Here is a 16642-nt window from a genome sequence, read left to right as displayed (position 1 = left end):
TGGGATCCGCCCCGCGGCCTGATGGTAGATGAAGTCTTCGCTGTGGTGAGAGTCGTAGTTCCTCCATCTACCTCCGAACTGAAGAACTACATTTCCCAGGAGGCAACGGGAGAGTGGGCGGCTAGGGGGCGGTGCCTCCCGTCGGTACAGTCATCCTTCTGCCTGTTCGGCGGGACTGATGGCCGGAGAGATGACGATCTTAGGTCAGTACCTCAGGGGTCCTTGCGGTTATGGCAGTCGACAAGGCGATTTCAAGAGGTCTGGTGGGCATGGGTTGGTTGTCTCACCCCCCTGAATCATAGGTCACACAGCCGAAGGGAACCTGAAAAGGGGACTAAGGTTTGGAGCTGGTGGGGGCGGGGCGCCTGGAGCCGGTGTCTGGCTGGTGGAAGACTTTTGGGGTCCTGCCCTTAGCCGCAGGTCAGGGGGTCGTGGGCCTAGGAATGCAGATGACCTCGGTCTTGAATTGGTAGCTGAAATCTGTTCTATGTGCAAGAACCCACTGTGACTAAGAAGGGGATCTGGATGAAGACACTTAGCTTCATTCTGGATGCCGAGTTGGGGGGGGGGGGGGGGATACTGGTCCCTGTTCATTTGTAACTGGATTCTCTTTCGAACATACCGTTTGGGAATCACATTCCCTTGCCAAAACGTGATGAGATGCCTTTGAGATTTGTCTGTGGTTTGGAAGAGACAAGTGGATAGGTTCTTGGTCTGCTATGATTGCATGTGCCAGGCGTTGAAGGAGCTAGCAATTACCGGCGGCACTATAGACTGACATTCTGGGTTTGTAGCATGTGTGAGTGGGAACAGGTGTATGACACAGACTAGCGAGACCAAGTAAGATACCAATTCTAAACTCAAAGTGATGTCCTTATTCGCTTCTGTGTACAATATGCACGACGTTTATGTATGATCTGTTTCCTTTGATATTTGCTAAGCCTCTGCTCTTGATAGGCCATACAATGGTGAACTGAACTTGAACTTGCCTTTGGGAAGCGTCCATATTGTTGCTGTCAGGGTTAGCACTTGTACACTTCTTCCCTAACTGCTACCTCTTTGAGAAGTGTATCCTTAATGCCTGCTTAAGTATGCAAAAACTCTCCTGGAACTGTGTTAGGGGGTAACAATAATACCTACGTAGTTTTCAGATCAGCGCATCCAACTTTATGAATTTTATCCTTTTGAATGGGTAAAGACAAAAATCAAAGAGGTTAGCCTTACATACCAGAGCCTTCACTGTGAGAAAAAGCTTTTGTTGTGAGAATTTCAGAATGGCATTTTATTTTAGTAATGACAGGTAAGTGAAGCTGTCAATCTACATGGCAATGAGACAAGAAAACTGGATTATATCCACCTTTTGCTACCCATTTGTGATATTTTCATTCAACAACAGCAAAATTATTACTTAAGTATCTTTGCATTTTATTCCTTTATCCCAGAAATACAGTTATGAGGGCTTTTGGTTTTGGGTTTGTTTGTTTTTTTTTTTTTTTTTTCGTCTTTAATTGTGGCCTAATGGAATGTTAAAAGTTTGATGTCCAAAACAAGTACTTACTAATCCTATAAAGTAAAATGTTTTATGATTCGTTCCAAAAGCGGTGTTCAGGAGACGCTGCTGTAGACGCAGGATTTGATAGCAGCTCCATAAAAGCCTGTCTTACTTTTTCAGGTTCCGCTGTCTTGACTCTCCTGTTGGCTGGCTACTTGGCACAACAGTATTTACCACTGCCAACTCCAAAAGTGATTGGCATTGACCTGGGTACCACCTACTGTTCCGTCGGTGTATTTTTTCCTGGAACAGGGAAAGTAAAGGTGATCCCAGATGAAAACGGGCATATTAGCATCCCCAGCATGGTGTCCTTCACTGATGGCGATGTGTATGTGGGCTATGAAAGCCTAGAGCTGGCAGACTCCAATCCTCAGAACACAATATATGATGCTAAAAGGTTCATAGGTAAGATTTTCACCCCTGAAGAGCTGGAGGCTGAAATTGGCAGATACCCATTTAAGGTATGAAATTAATCTAAACTCTGTGTCCATTTGATTTAACTGCACTGTTTCAATTCATGCTTTGGCTTCACAGTACGAACCATTTCGTCTCCACTGGCTTTATATGCCAGGGAGTTGTGTCTTCTCAGTAAGAAGTTCCACAGCAGCTACAGGGCGAATCTGGTCAGGAAATGGGGCCTTACTGTGCACTCATTCCGTCATCATCTCAGGATCCAATTAGTTCTTTCAGGATATTTTAGGAAGGATGTTGAAGCCCCACGCACTGTGGATGGGTATTCTCTACCTATGTACATTTTTATATACATACCATTTGTGCACTCGCTTTCGTGTTTTCTGGCCTATTTGAAGTGCATTAGCATGTCACACACATTTAGTGCATGAACCTCACTAACTTTCTTTTTAATTGCATTATTTTTAATTTACATTTTAAATGTTATCCCATTTCCAAGTTTCCCCTCCAGAAACCTACTATCCCACCCCACCCTGCTTCTATAAGGGTGCTCCCTCACCCACCACCCTTTCCCTCCCACCTCCCTGCCCTGACATTTCCCTACACTGGGCCATCCAGCTTTGACAGGACCAGGGGCCTCTCCTCCCATTGAAGCCCAACAAGGCTATCCTCTGCTACATATGCAAATGGAGCCATAGGTCCATCCCTGTGTTCTCTTGGGATGGTGCATTAGTCTTTGGGAGCTCTGGGGTGTTGGTTGGTTGATATTATTTTTCTCGAGGGGTTGCAAATCCATTTAGCTACTTCATTCCTTTCTCCAACTCCTCCAATGGAGATCCTGTTCTCAGTTCAGTGGTTGGCTACAAGCATCTGCCTCTGTATTTGTCAGGCTCTGGCAGAGCCTCTCAGCAGACAGCTGTATCAGGCTCCTGTCAGCATGTACTACTTGGCATCTACAATATTGTCTGGCTTTGGTGGCTGTATATGGGATGCATCCCCATGTGGGGCAGTCTCCAGATGGCCTTTCAGTGTCTGCTCCACACTTTGTCTCCGTATTTCCTCCTGTGAGTATTTTTGTTCCCCCTTCTAAGAAGGTCTGAAGCATCCACTCTTTGGTCGTCGTCCTTCTTGAGCTTCATGTGTTCTATGGATTGTACCCTGGATATTACAAGCTTTTGGTCTAATATCCACTTATCAATGAGTGCCTACTATATTTGGATTACCTCACTCAGGATGTTATTTTCTAGTTCCATCCACTTGCCTAAGAATTTCATTGTTTTAATAACTGAGTAGTACTCTATTGTGTAAATGTACCACATTTTCTGTATCCATTCCTCTGTTGAAGGGTATCTGGGTTCTTTCCAGCTTCTGGCTATTATAAATAAGGCTGCTATGAACATAGTGGACCACGTGTACTTGTTATATGTTGGAGCATCTTTTGGGTATAGCCATTCTGACTGGTATGATGTGGAATCTCAGGTTTGTTTTGATTTGTATTTCCCTGATGACTAAGGATGTTGAACATTTCTTTAGGTGCTTCTCAGCCATTCAAGACTCCTCACTTGAGAATTCTTTCTTTAGATCTGTAGTCCATTTTTTAAAATGGTTATTTGATTCTTTGGAATCTAACTTCTTGAGTATATGTTGAATATTAGTCCTCTATCAGATGTAGGATTGGTAAAGATCTTTTCCCAATCTGTTGGTTGCCAGTTTGTCCTATTGACAGTGTCCTTGCCTCATAGAAATTTTGCAATGTTATGAAGTACCGTTTGTCTGTTCTTGATCTTAGAGCATAAGCCATTGGTGTTTTGTTCAGGAAATTTTCCCCAGTGCCCATGTGTTCAACGTTCTTCCCTACCTTTTCTTCTATTAGTTTCAGTTTATCTGGTTTTATGTGAAGATCCTTGATTTACGTGGACTTAAGCTTTGTACAGGGTGATAAGAATGGATCGATCTGCATTCTTCTACATGCTGACCACCAGTTGAACCAGCACCATTTGTTGAAAATGCTCTCTTTTTTTCCCCTGGATGGTTTTAGCTCCTTTGTCAACAATCAAGTGACAATAGATCTGTGGTTCATTTCTGGGTCTTCAATTCTATTTCATTGATCTACCTGTCTGTTTCTGTACTAATCACTATTGCTTTTAATCACTATTGTTTTTAATCACTATTGCTCTGTGATAGAGCTGGAGATCAGGGATGGTGATTCCTCCAGAAGTTCTTTTATTGTTGAGGATAGTTTTCGCTATTCTAGGTTTTTTGTTTTTCCAAATGAATTTACAAATTGCTCTTTCTAACTCTGAAGAATTGACTTGGGATTCTAATGAGGATTGCATTGAATCTGTTGATTGCTTTTGGCAAAATGGCCATTTTTTACTATACTAATCCTGCCAATCCATGAGCATGGGAGATCTTTCCATTTTCTGAGATCTTCGATTTCTTTCTTCAGAGACTTGAAGTTCTTGTCATACAGATCTTTCACTTGCTTGGATAGAGTCACTCCATGGTATTGTATATTATTTGTGACTATTGTGAAGGGTGTCTTTTCCCTAATTTCTTTTTCAGCCTGTTTATCCTTTGAGTAGAGGAAGGCTACTGATTTGTTTGAGTTAAGTTTTAACCCAGCCACTTTGCTTAACTTATCAGGCTTAGTAGTTCGCTGGTGAAATTTTGGGGTCACTTTGTCATCTGTACAGTGATATTTTGACTTCTTCTTTTGCAATTTGTATCTCTTTGACCTTTTTCTGTTGTCTAGTTGCTCTGGCTAGGACTTTGAGTACTATATTGAATAGGTAGGAAAAAAGTGGGCAGCCTTGTCTAGTCCCTGATTTTAGTGGGATTGCTTCAAGTTTCTTGTTTTCTGTATATTACTTTTCCAATGTTTAGGTATGGGCCTTGAATTCCTAATCTTTCCAAGACTTTTATTATGACAGGGTGTTGAATTCTGTCAAATGTTTTCTCAGCATCTAATGAGATGATCATGTGGTTTTTTTCTTTGAGTTTGTTTATAGAGTAGATTACGTTGATGGATTTTCAAATATTGCACCATCCCTGCATCCCTGCGATGAAGCCTACTTGATCATGATGGGTGATCGTTTTGATATGTTCTTGGATTCAATTTGCAAGAATCTTATTGAGTATTTTGACATGGATATTCATAAGGGAAGTTGTCTGACGTTCTCTTTCTTTGTAGTGACTTTGTGTGGTTTAGGTATAAGAATAATTGTGGCTTCATAGAAGGAATCGGGTAGTGATCCATCTGTTTCAATTTTGTGGAATAGTTTGGATAGTATTGGTATGAGGTCTTCTATGAAGGTCTGATAGAATTCTGCACTAAACCCATTTGGTCTGGTCTGGGCTTTTTTTGATTGGGAGACTTTTAATAACTGCTCCTATTTCTTTAGGAGTTATGGGATTGTTTAACTGGTTTATCTGTTCCTGATTTAACTTTGGTACCTGGTATTTGTCTAGAAAATTGGCCATTTCCTCCAGATTTTCCAGTTTTGTTGAATCTAGGCTTTTGTAGTAGGATCTGATGATTTTTTGAATTTCCTCTGACTATTGTTATGTCTCTTTTCATTTCTGATTTTGTTAATTTGGATACACTCTCTGTGCCCTCTGGTTAGTCTGGCTAAGGGTTTTTTTTATCTTGTTGATTTTCTCAAAGAATCAGCTCCTGGTTTTTTTTTGTTGTTGTTGTTGTTTTGTTTTGGTTTTTGTTTTTTTTTTTTTTGTTTTTGTTTTTTGGGTTTTTTTGTTTGTTTGTTTTTTTGGATTCTTTGTATAGTTCTTTTTGTTTCTACTCAGTTTGATTATATCCTGCCTTCTACTCCTCCTGGGTGTATTTGCTTCTTTTTGTTCTAGAGCTTTTAGGTGTGCTGTCAAGCTGCTGATGTATGCTCTCTCCTGATTCTTTCTGCAGGCATTCAGTGCTATGAGTTTTCCTCTTAGCACAGCTTTCATTGTGTCCCATAAGTTTGGGTATGTTGTACCTTCATTTTCATTAAATTCTAAGTCTTTAATTTCTTTATTTCTTCCTTGATCAAATTATCATCGAGTAGAGCATTATTCAGCTTCCATGTGTATGCGAGCTTTCTGTTGTTTTTGTTGTTATAGAAGACCGGCCTTAGTCCGTGGTGATCTTTTTTTTTTTTTTTTTTTTTTTTTGGTTCTTTTTTTCGGAGCTGGGGACCGAACCCAGGGCCTTGCGCTTCCTAAGTAAACGCTCTACCACGGAGCTAAATCCCCAGCCCCAGTCCGTGGTGATCTTATACGATGCATAGAATTATTTCTATCTTCCGGTATCTGTTGAGGCCTGTTTTGTAACCAGTTGTATGGTCAGTTTTGGAGAGGGTACCATAAGGTGCTGAAAAGAAGGTATATTCTTTTGTTTTAGGAAGTCATGTTCTATAGATATCTGTTAAATCTATTTGGTTCATAATTTCTATGTCTCTGTTTAGTGTCTGTTTCCATGATCTGTCCATTGATGAGAGTGGGGTGTTGAAGTCTCCACTATTATTGTGTGAGGGGTAATGTGTGATTTGAGCTTTAGTAAGGTTTCTTTTATGAATGTAGGTTCCTTTGCATTTGGAACATAGATATTCAGAATTGAGAATTCATCTTGGTGGATTTTTCCTTTCACTAGTATGAAGTGTTCTGCCTTACCTTTTTTGATAACTTTTGGTTGAAAGTGATTTTATTTGTTATTAGAATAGCTACTCCAGCTTGTTTCTTGGGACCATTTGCTTGGAAACTTTTTTTCTTAGCCTTTACTCTGAGGAAGTGACTCCCTTTGTCACTGGCACCTCACTATCTTTAATGGCTGGGAAACTGCTATTTTCTCACAAAATTGATCTATCTAATCTATCTTCTACCAAACTTAGCTAGTATCACACTAAGTTTTGAAGTTCAGTATGTATACATATAGATATAGACATGCATACATGTGTTTCTTTCTAACTGTAAGAAATTGCCTGTCTTGTAGACTTTTGAGTTGGATATAAATGTTTGGAGGTTTTTAAAATTACATTACAGCTGTTTCCCCTCTCTGGGTCCTCCCACAGTTCCTCAACCCAGTGCCCCTCCCTCTTCCCTCTGAGAGGGTGCTCCTCCCTCATACCTCACACTAGGTATCCCTCTTCCCTAGAACCTCAAGTCTCTTGAGGATTAGGCTCATCTCCTCCCACCAAGGTCAGACCAGGCAGTCTCCCACTGTATATGTGGCGGGGGCCTCAGACCAACTCATGTATGCTACCTGGTTAGTGGCTCAGTATCTAGGCACTCCTAGGGGTCTGTCTGGTTAGTTGAGACTGCTGGCCTTCCTATGGAGTTGCCTGCCATATTCATCTTTTCAATCCTTCCTCTAATTCCTCTATAGGGATCCCCAACTTTAGTCCAATGGTTTGGTGTAAATATCTGTGTCTGTCTCAGCTGCTGGTAGATAGAACCTCTCAGAGGACAGCCATGCTAGGCTCCTGTCTGTAATCACATCATAGCATCAGTAATAGGTCAGACCTTAACACACTCTATGAGATAGATTCCAGCTTAAGTTCAGCTGGTCACTAGACAGCCTTTCCTCAGTCCTGCTCCATTTTTGGCCCCGCATTTCTTTTAGACAGATACAGTTTTGGGCAGAAATTATGACAGTGTAAACCCGTCCCTTCACTTGAGGCTCTGTCTTATCTATGGGAGTTGAGCTCTTTGAGTTCTCTCTCCCCAGTGTTAGGTATTTTGACTAAGGTCACCCCCATTGAGTCCTGTGGTTCTCTCACTTTCCAGGTCTCTGGGACCTTCTAGAGGGTCCCTTCCACTTTCCACACTCAGAGGCTGCATATTTCCATTCATTCTCTTGGCCCTCAGGGCTTCTCTTCTGTCTCTACCCCCAATACCTGATCTTGTTCCTCTTTTCCCCTTCTCCCTCCCTTGGCCTCCTATGATTATTTTGTTCCCCCTTCTAAGTGAGACTGAAGCATCCTCACTTGGGCATTCCTGCCTGGTAAACTTCTTACAGTCTCTTTGTTGCATCCTAGGTATTCTGTATGTTTGGACTAATATCCTCTTCACAGTGCGTACAGACTATGCACATCCTTTTGGAGCTGGGTTATCTCACTCAGGATGATATTTTCCAGTTCCATCCATTTGCCTACTTTCATAAAGTCATTGTTTTTGATAGCTGAGTAATATTCCATTGGGTAGATGTACCACATTTTCTGTATCCATTCCTCTGTTGAAGGGCATCTGGGTTCTTTCCAGCTTCTGGCTATTATAAATAAGGCTGCGATGAACATAGTGGAGCACGTGTCTTTTGTATATGTTGGAGCATCTTTTGGGTATATGCCCAAGAGAGGTATAGCTGGATCCTCAGGCAGTTCAATGTCCAATTTTCTGAGGAACCTCCAGACTGATTTCCAGAATGGTTGTACCAGTCTGCAATCCCACCAACAATGGAGGAGTGTTCCTCTTTCTCCACATCCTCGCCAGCATCTGCTGTCACCTGAGTTTTTGATCTTAGCCATTCTGACTGGTGTGAGGTGGAAACTCAAGGTCGTTTTGATTTGTGTTTTTAAGGAATTTTATTTATATTCCCAGATTGTAGACTGCATGCTCTTAACATTTGCTCTTTGGAATATCTGTATTGTCAGCAGGTAATATGATTGTCGTTACGTATTGAGCCCAGACAGTTACTGACCTTTAAGGCCTCAGCCTCTGAGGTGAGTTGCCTGTGCCATCAGGTCCAGTTTACTTAGTGTTCAGCAATCTACAAATGAAAAATGGCATTTCGTATTCAATGTCTTTCCTTTGGTTTCCAGGAGTTATATTTAGTTGTGGTTTTTTTTTTTCTTTTAAAAATTCTATTGCTTGGTTGATTGATTGATTCTTTGATTAATTCAGGAGCTAAATTTGTAGATTTGTCTGGCCTAGAACTCACAAAGACCTCACTGCCTCTGTATTTCTTCTTCTTTGTCCTGCTTTTAACATTTCTCTCTTTTCTCCAATGACAATAAACTGCTTTTTCTATGTGTCTTTGTTTTTCTTTCACCTTATCATCTCTATGATGTATAATTTGTTGTTCCTTTCAAAGTATTAGGCATTATGAAATCTCAATTATAGAAGAGTAGCTTTGATTCCTATAGTAATTAGTATGAACTTTACCCTTTGTACTTCCTTGATATTTTTTCCCCTTTTGGTTTTTTATCTTAATGCTTTTATGTATTTATTTTTTACTATTTTTTTAACATTTAATTTTTGTTCTTGTTTATCCCATATGGGCCTTTTCTTCTAAGTTATGAAGTGGTCTAGTGAGTCTACATGTATTAGACTCACTAGGTAGTTGTGTCATCATGGCTTACCGAATAAAGTGTTGCCTCCTCTGTGATTGGACGTTCTTTAGTTTTCTTTCTTGTGGATTTAATTATAGGTTGTCACTGGCCATGAGTATGAAATGCAAGCTCCCATAAATGGCCAATATGTAAATTGTTTAGGAGGAGCATGAGGAAGTTCTTACGTGCTTCCCAGTCTTACCCAGCGTGTGGACCATCCCATTGTTCATTGTATACTGGGCTTTACTCACTCAGCAGCAGTCCTGGAAATCAGGTCTTTCAGGCATTGCAGTGCTGTCATTAAGACTGTTTTAATAAGGAATGACCCCAGAATGCAATATTAGTGATATTAGCGACTTGTGTATATTGACGAGAAGTTTTAAAGTGCTTTGTCTAAGTGAAAAGGTGTCCACTTGAGGGTTTTCAATATACAGCTCTAATAAAAGGATTCTCCTGGGTGTTGTAATTCATTCTTCCAATGAGTACGTAATGAGAGTACTCTAGGCTTCTGTTAAATTCTTGGCTATTACTGTAACATAGATTTATTTTATAACATTTTAAGTATCATAGTCAGTGAACTTTAATCTGGAAAAGGGTACTAGATAGATGATAGAGGGTTTTTTTTTTATTTTTAAAGGTTTTTGTTAAGTTAATGCAATGTGTACATGTCAAAGTAACTGGACTTATGTGTATACAATAATATCTTTACATTCTTGCTTTTCCATTCCTATTCACAGGTTTTACACAAAAATGGAATGGCTGAGTTTTCTGTGACAAGTAACGAAACCATCATTGTTTCTCCGGAGTACGTCGGCTCTCGATTGTTGCTGAAGCTAAAGGAAATGGCAGAGAAATACCTTGGAATGCCGGTTGCCAATGCTGTCATTTCTGTGCCAGCAGAATTTGACCTACAACAGAGAAATTCAACAATCCAAGCTGCCAACCTTGCTGGTAACAGCACCCTTGACTGACGCGCTCTTTCTCAAGATTTTGTTAGGACAGACATCTCTATTAATCAATTGTAGGCTGTAGACTCTATGGCAGGTGTAGTAGATGTCTGTTTTATATAGATTCGCGATGATAATTATGAACTCCAGTTATCATTAAATGTTTATATTGGGGAGAAAAAAGAGTGTAGGGCTGAAGCTGTAGCTTTCTGGTAGATTACTTCTCCAGGGCAGGTCAGGCCCAGCCTAGGTTCAGTCCTCCAGGACACAACCATCCTCAAAACATGTTTAAAAAAGAAGAAAGGAAATGGTTAAGCTAATCTGGCATACGACAAAGACTGAGAGAGAACATGAATACTTCTGTCCTTCTGATAAAAGATATGGTCCCCTATTGTCCGGATGAAATGTTTCCAGACTTCCCAAGGTGAAAAGGACGTGACCTATTCTATAAATCCTGCTTTTGTGGCGCTCTATCCAACTAGAACAAGCTAGAAAGGTAGAGCAAGCATACGATGAACATAATATTAACATTTTACTGTGGGAACTTATCCCTGTCTTGAGTAATAGGAGCTGTCCACCCCTCCTATTACTATTGATATAATGGATATCAATCACCAGTGTCCCTATTGGCTTCAAGAGGATCAGTCACCCCTTGATCAGAGCTACTGGTACAGTCTTTACCAGAAAGTAGCATGAGTGGAAGAATGAAGGGTAGTCAGAGTATAGACGCAGCTTAGAGAATGATCAGGTATGCCTCCCTGAAACAGTGACACAAGTCTGACTATAGGACCCCACACGTGACCAGAACAGAGTGAGAAGTTTGATAACCAAAGGAAGGGCAGTATAATCTGTGGGAGAATCTTCAGAGTTTAAGACGCTGATGTGGCTCCTGAGGTACAGTCTCACATCTTGTGCACCACTGTAAGTGGAGAAGTGAGTTCAAAGCAAGAAGCTTACTGAAGGTAAAGTTAAAGTGGTCTTTTACACAAGATCAGATTACCACATTTCCACATAAGTATATATTTCCAAGTAGACTATCAATATTAGGGAAGGTTGCGAGAGATGTTTTTCAATTGTTAATAAAATGTCAAGATACTAAATTTAGGCTTTTCTTACGGTGTATTCTTTAAGAGAAATTTTAATTATATCAGTGAAAAAGAACTTGTGTTTTTCATACTCTTGTGTGACGTTCACATTAAAGAAGAAGCAAGTGTGTTGCTTACAAGCTGATTAAAAACTGTTTCCTCCCATGGTCTTTCAGGACTGAAGATCTTGAGGGTAATAAATGAACCGACAGCAGCAGCGATGGCCTATGGTCTCCACAAGGTTGATGTCTTCTACGTGTTAGTCATAGACCTGGGTGGAGGAACTCTTGATGTGTCATTACTGAATAAACAAGGAGGAATGTTTCTAACACGCGCAATGTCTGGTAAGAAAAGTGCAGAATTAAAGAGGTTCAGGCATGTTTCCCTCAAACTGCCTAGCATGTAGGATGTGGGTTTTGTTTTCAGGATGTTTTGTGATGTTTCTGTATTATGTTGTTTATATCTGTGTACAGATCAACGTTAACGGTCAGAATAATGGCTGGGAGTCAGATAAGTTGTCCGTTAGACCTTTCTTGATTGTAGTTCAAGGGAAGATAAGGGAAAAACACATTAAAATGAAGACATTTGGGTATTTCACCTATTTTATGCTTCATGATGAGGATGTCCTAAGAAACACTACTTTAGTATCACTGAAGAAACAAGATCTTTTACTTTAAATCTCTTTTTAAGACTTTTGTTTTCAGTCCTTCCTCTAATTCCTCCATTGGGTTCCCCATGCTCAGTCCCATGGTTAGCTGCAAGCATTCTCATATATATCAGTCAGGCTCTAGCAGAGCCTCTCAGGAGACATCCATATCAGGCTCCCGTCAGCAAGCACTTCTTGGCATCAGCAGTAGTAACCAGGTTTGGTGGCTGGTTTGCAACCCTATAGGAAGAACAACAGTATCAGCCAACCAGACCCTCCAGAGCTTCCAGGGACTAAACCATCAATCAAAGAGCACACATGGAGCACCCATGGCTCCAGCCCCATGTGTAGCAGAGGATGGTCTTGTCAGGCATCAGTGGGAGGACAGGAGGACAGTCCTTTGAAGGCTCATTTTCCCAGTGTAGGGGAATGCCAGGGTGTTGAGGTGGGAGTCGATGGGTGAGAGGGATCATCCTCATAGAAGCAGGGGGAGGGAGGATGGGACAGAGGGAAACCAGAAAAGGGGATAACATTTGAAATGTAAATACATAAAATATCCAATAAAATAATAGTTAACTAAAGAAATCTTAGATTTTTAAATAAGTTTATACAAAGTGCCAACTATCAGTGTTAAAGTAATGACGTATGACATAAAATTAATGTAAAGCTTATCAAATGAAAAGAGACTTACAATAAAGATAGAATATAAAGATGGAAAAAGAAATAAAATATTCAATGACAAAACAATTATGAACTAAGTTCTGTCTTTGAATGTATTTGGATTTTGTTGGTAACCTCACCATCTGTGTACATTTTAGAAAGTTTTTCCCATGTTTGTAAACGTGTCTGATGCTAGTGTTGGTTGTATATAAAGACCCATGGACATCTACTTCAGTTATTTAAATAAAGAGTTAGTTTATAAATATATAAAAAAGATTTTTGCTTTGTGCTTTTTAGGTTAAAAATATAAGGGTCCTTGTTAACCTACTTCAGTGTTCCAGCATATATATTTTTCTCTTTTAACCAAATTCCATACAGCCAAAATATATACTCTGAGTTTATATTCCATCATTTTTTCCTATAGAACTATTTCTATTAAGATTTTAATCATTAACAGTGAGATAAAATATATATTTATTGCTACCTGTTAATAAAAATTACTTTCTTCTGGTACTGTTTCACATAGCTGCTGACTTCATTCCTGTATGTTTATCAAAAATTATTTGATGTCATTGAGATACTCCCTTCTGGATCGTTTAGAATTTCTAACCCTGCTAGACACTGGTTATCAATAGTAGAGGATAGAAGCAGAAGTAATAATAGTTGAGGTAAGACAGTTCCTAGACTCTGGAAGTAGGTAACCTTCTCCCCTTACCATTTAGGTTAAAATGGCTTTAACATAGGTCTTTTTAGTCAGTATTTATATAATCAAAATCTAAAGACATTACAGGATTTGTCATCCTTAGAATACTTTAACATACAGTTTATACTTTTGTGCATATATGTATGACATAAAATTTTTAATTCTTTTTTTAGGAAACAACAAACTTGGAGGACAAGACTTCAATCAAAGGCTGCTTCAGTATTTGTATAAAGAGATCTATCAAACATACGGCTTTCTCCCTTCTAGGAAAGAGGAGATCCACAGATTAAGACAAGCAGTGGAAATGGTCAAGCTAAACCTGACGCTTCATCAGTCTGCCCAGGTATCAGTATTACTCACTGTAGAGGAAAACGACAGCCAGAAACCTCAGAATGCTGACTCTAAACTTCCAGAAGACCAGCTTACCCCAGGGGATGGTCACCATGTGAACAGGGTGTTTAGACCTGGCCTTTCTGACAGCACGAGTGGAAAAAGTCAGGTTTTGTTTGAGACAGAAGTATCCCGCAAGCTCTTCAACACCCTCAATGAAGATCTCTTTCAGAAAATACTCGTACCCATTCAGCAAGTATTAAAAGAAGGCCTCTTAGACAAGACTGAAATTGATGAGGTGGTTCTAGTTGGGGGTTCTACTCGCATTCCTCGGATCCGCCAAGTTATTCAGGAGTTCTTTGGAAAGGACCCGAACACGTCTGTAGACCCTGACCTGGCAGTGGTGACGGGAGTGGCCATCCAAGCTGGGATTGATGGAGGGTCCTGGCCTCTCCAAGTTAGTGCTTTAGAAATTCCCAATAAGCATTTACAGAAAACCAACTTCAACTGAACTCTGAGGGAGTGCTGGTAACTGATTGTGTCTAGTGGTGTTAATGATTTCCATGTGAACCTCCTCCAGAAATGAAGGCCATGAAGTCACTCATGGATTCATGAGAGGACATTTATACATGACAACTTTACATAGTATTTTGTTTTAGAATTGAATATGACCAGATGAGTCTTGATTGTGTTTGTAAAAAAGGAAAAAAAAAAAAAAAAGAAGCTCAGTATTTCTAAAGTAACATTGGGGGGTAAAACTCCTGGATTCTGGAAGTAGGTAGCCATTTGTACTTACTAGTCTGGAACCCTTAAATAGTGTCAACTATGAGGCCCAAGTTCTTACTGAATTTTATTAGTAGGGGCTGATAATGTCTTTATTTGGTCATCACATAGAACTCTCAGTTTGGTCTGTACTTGAAGGACTGTTCTGTCAGGTATTTTATTGACTGGGAGATGGTATTAGACTACAAAGAGCATTCACTCATCAACTGCCATGTGATTTGTACTTTAAAAATATCTATCTTTTTACATATTACATTCTCCTAATCTACAGATTTTAATATATTTGAAAGATTAGTTTTTCTTCCCCAAATAGCTAAAGGTTTATCCGGCTTTCCTTCTGCCAGATAGTAGACATGCCTGGTGTGTACTGTAGTCCTTTTATCTTCAGGGCGCCATTTTCTGCGTGTATTCTCACACTTCTTCATAAGAAGACAGCAGAGAGTTGATGGCACAATAAGCTGTATTACTCTCTCCGGTTTTATTTGCTATCCGACCTTTCCATAGATCAAATATTTCTAGCAGCTGTTCAGTTTTGGTTATGTTGTTTTGTCCCCCCTTTCCCAGGGCCAAACCTAGAACTGCAGGACTATATATGATCCAACTACTCTGGGAAACTAAGGCAAGGCGCTCACAAGTTCAAGGCCTCTTTGAGCTCTTCAAGAAGTTCTAGACCAACCCAGGCAACCTAGTGAGATCCTGTCCCAATCTCAAGAAACGAGAGAGAGAGAGAGAGAGAGAGAGAGAGAGAGAGAGAGAGAGAGAGAGAGAGAGAGAGAGAGAGAGAGAGATTGTAGGTTGGGGGTGGGGGACTGAGAAGAAGAAGAAAGGAAGCCAGATAGCCCCAAGGACCAGTGAGGAAAATACTAGATGTTGATTTCGTGATAGCGATGTTATTGAAAGATATGTCATTTTCTTTTGCTTTAATGAAAGTATTCACATACAAGAATTATATCCTGGCTATCTGATCCATATAAAGTATATCCTGTTTATCAGTATTGTAGTAACTAAAAAAGAGAACTAAAACTTTGAATAAGATCAAGCACTTCAGTTTCCCAGAATGTAATGCTGAAAGCTGGTTTTTGTTTGTTTGCTTTTTGGTTTTTGGCAGCTTTATAAATTTTTTGCTCGGTAGTTAAGTTGCGGTTAAGAAACAGTCATTTACATGTACCAAAGCACGTGCACTAGGTACATAGGAAAACATAAAATGCCATGCTTTATAGGATGGATGGAGAAATGCCAAAGATGAGCCCTTCACAGCATTCTGAAAATATTCAAGACTGTGAATCTTAGATTTTAGATTGAAAAACATCTGTGAACATGTTTGAGACGCGAGGATTCAAGTCTCAAATGTGCTACAGTGTGCACATGTGCTTTGAATTCTCACTTAAGCCATTTAGGATTATAAACAGCAAACAAATTTCTCAGATAAATGGCAGAACCCAAGACATGAACAGAAACAATTTGCAGAATGGGGCAGATAGATAATACTAAAATGGGAAGGTAAATAACCTTTATGGAAAACAAAATGGCAGTGTTGGAGGCAGACTAAGTACTTAGCGTCCTCTTGTTGTTAGTAACAACAGGAAGGAAAGATCTTCAGTCATAGGGTAGAGTTATGCGTACCTATTCCTGACACCAGTGGAGTTTATTGAAAAGGTACAAATGAAGCCTGAAAGGGGCCATTTGTTAAAATCTGACATAATTTTTCATAAAATTTGCTTTTGAGTTGAACATTTGGCTAAAAAATTTTTTTGAAGTCTGTAACTTTAAAATTACTAAGTAATATGTAATTTATTTTGTATCAATGTTTCGGTACTGTGTTTTCACTCAAACCACTTATCAGATAGCACTGTGTATAATATGAATTCAGTATGACAGTTACTGTATAGAACAGATTGTGCCTCTTAAAACGTGTGTACAGGTAATTCACATTTTGTTGTAAATGCTCACCATTTTGCTTTTAAATTGTATGCTTTATTTTCCATCCGCGACCAGCTTGGAGTATATTTTTGATGTATATAAATTCAGAGAGAGAGCCGATGTGATGCTTACAGATGTTCACGAGCAAGTGGTCTGATTTCAGAACTGTCGCATCTTCCTGCAGCCTGTATGTCTCCTGCCTTTCTGCTAGTTGTTGTTCTCTGCGTATTTCTAATTTAGAAGAGCTACTTCTTAACATGAACAGTTTCTTTAGAACTCTGAGTAG

The 16642-nt window shown here is 39.7% G+C and overlaps 1 protein-coding gene across 1 annotated transcript; it reads left to right on the top strand.

Annotated features, from left to right (window-relative positions):
* Nucleotides 1-175: 175 nt before the first annotated feature.
* Hspa13 (heat shock protein family A (Hsp70) member 13) lies at nucleotides 176-14355 on the top strand. Its single transcript, NM_019271.2, has 5 exons — nucleotides 176-203; nucleotides 1673-2013; nucleotides 10020-10233; nucleotides 11491-11658; nucleotides 13497-14355. Exons 1-5 carry the CDS (start codon nucleotides 179-181, stop codon nucleotides 14162-14164), a joined length of 1416 nt encoding a protein of 471 aa, NP_062144.2. The 5' UTR covers nucleotides 176-178; the 3' UTR covers nucleotides 14165-14355.
* The last annotated feature ends 2287 nt before the right edge of the window (nucleotides 14356-16642 follow it).

The sequence above is a fragment of the Rattus norvegicus genome, chromosome 11 (genome assembly GCF_021556685.1).
Source record: "Rattus norvegicus strain SHRSP/BbbUtx chromosome 11, alternate assembly SHRSP_T2T, whole genome shotgun sequence".
In the NCBI taxonomy this organism is placed as follows: Eukaryota; Metazoa; Chordata; class Mammalia; order Rodentia; family Muridae; genus Rattus; species Rattus norvegicus.
This window is presented reverse-complemented; position numbering and strand designations above follow the sequence as displayed.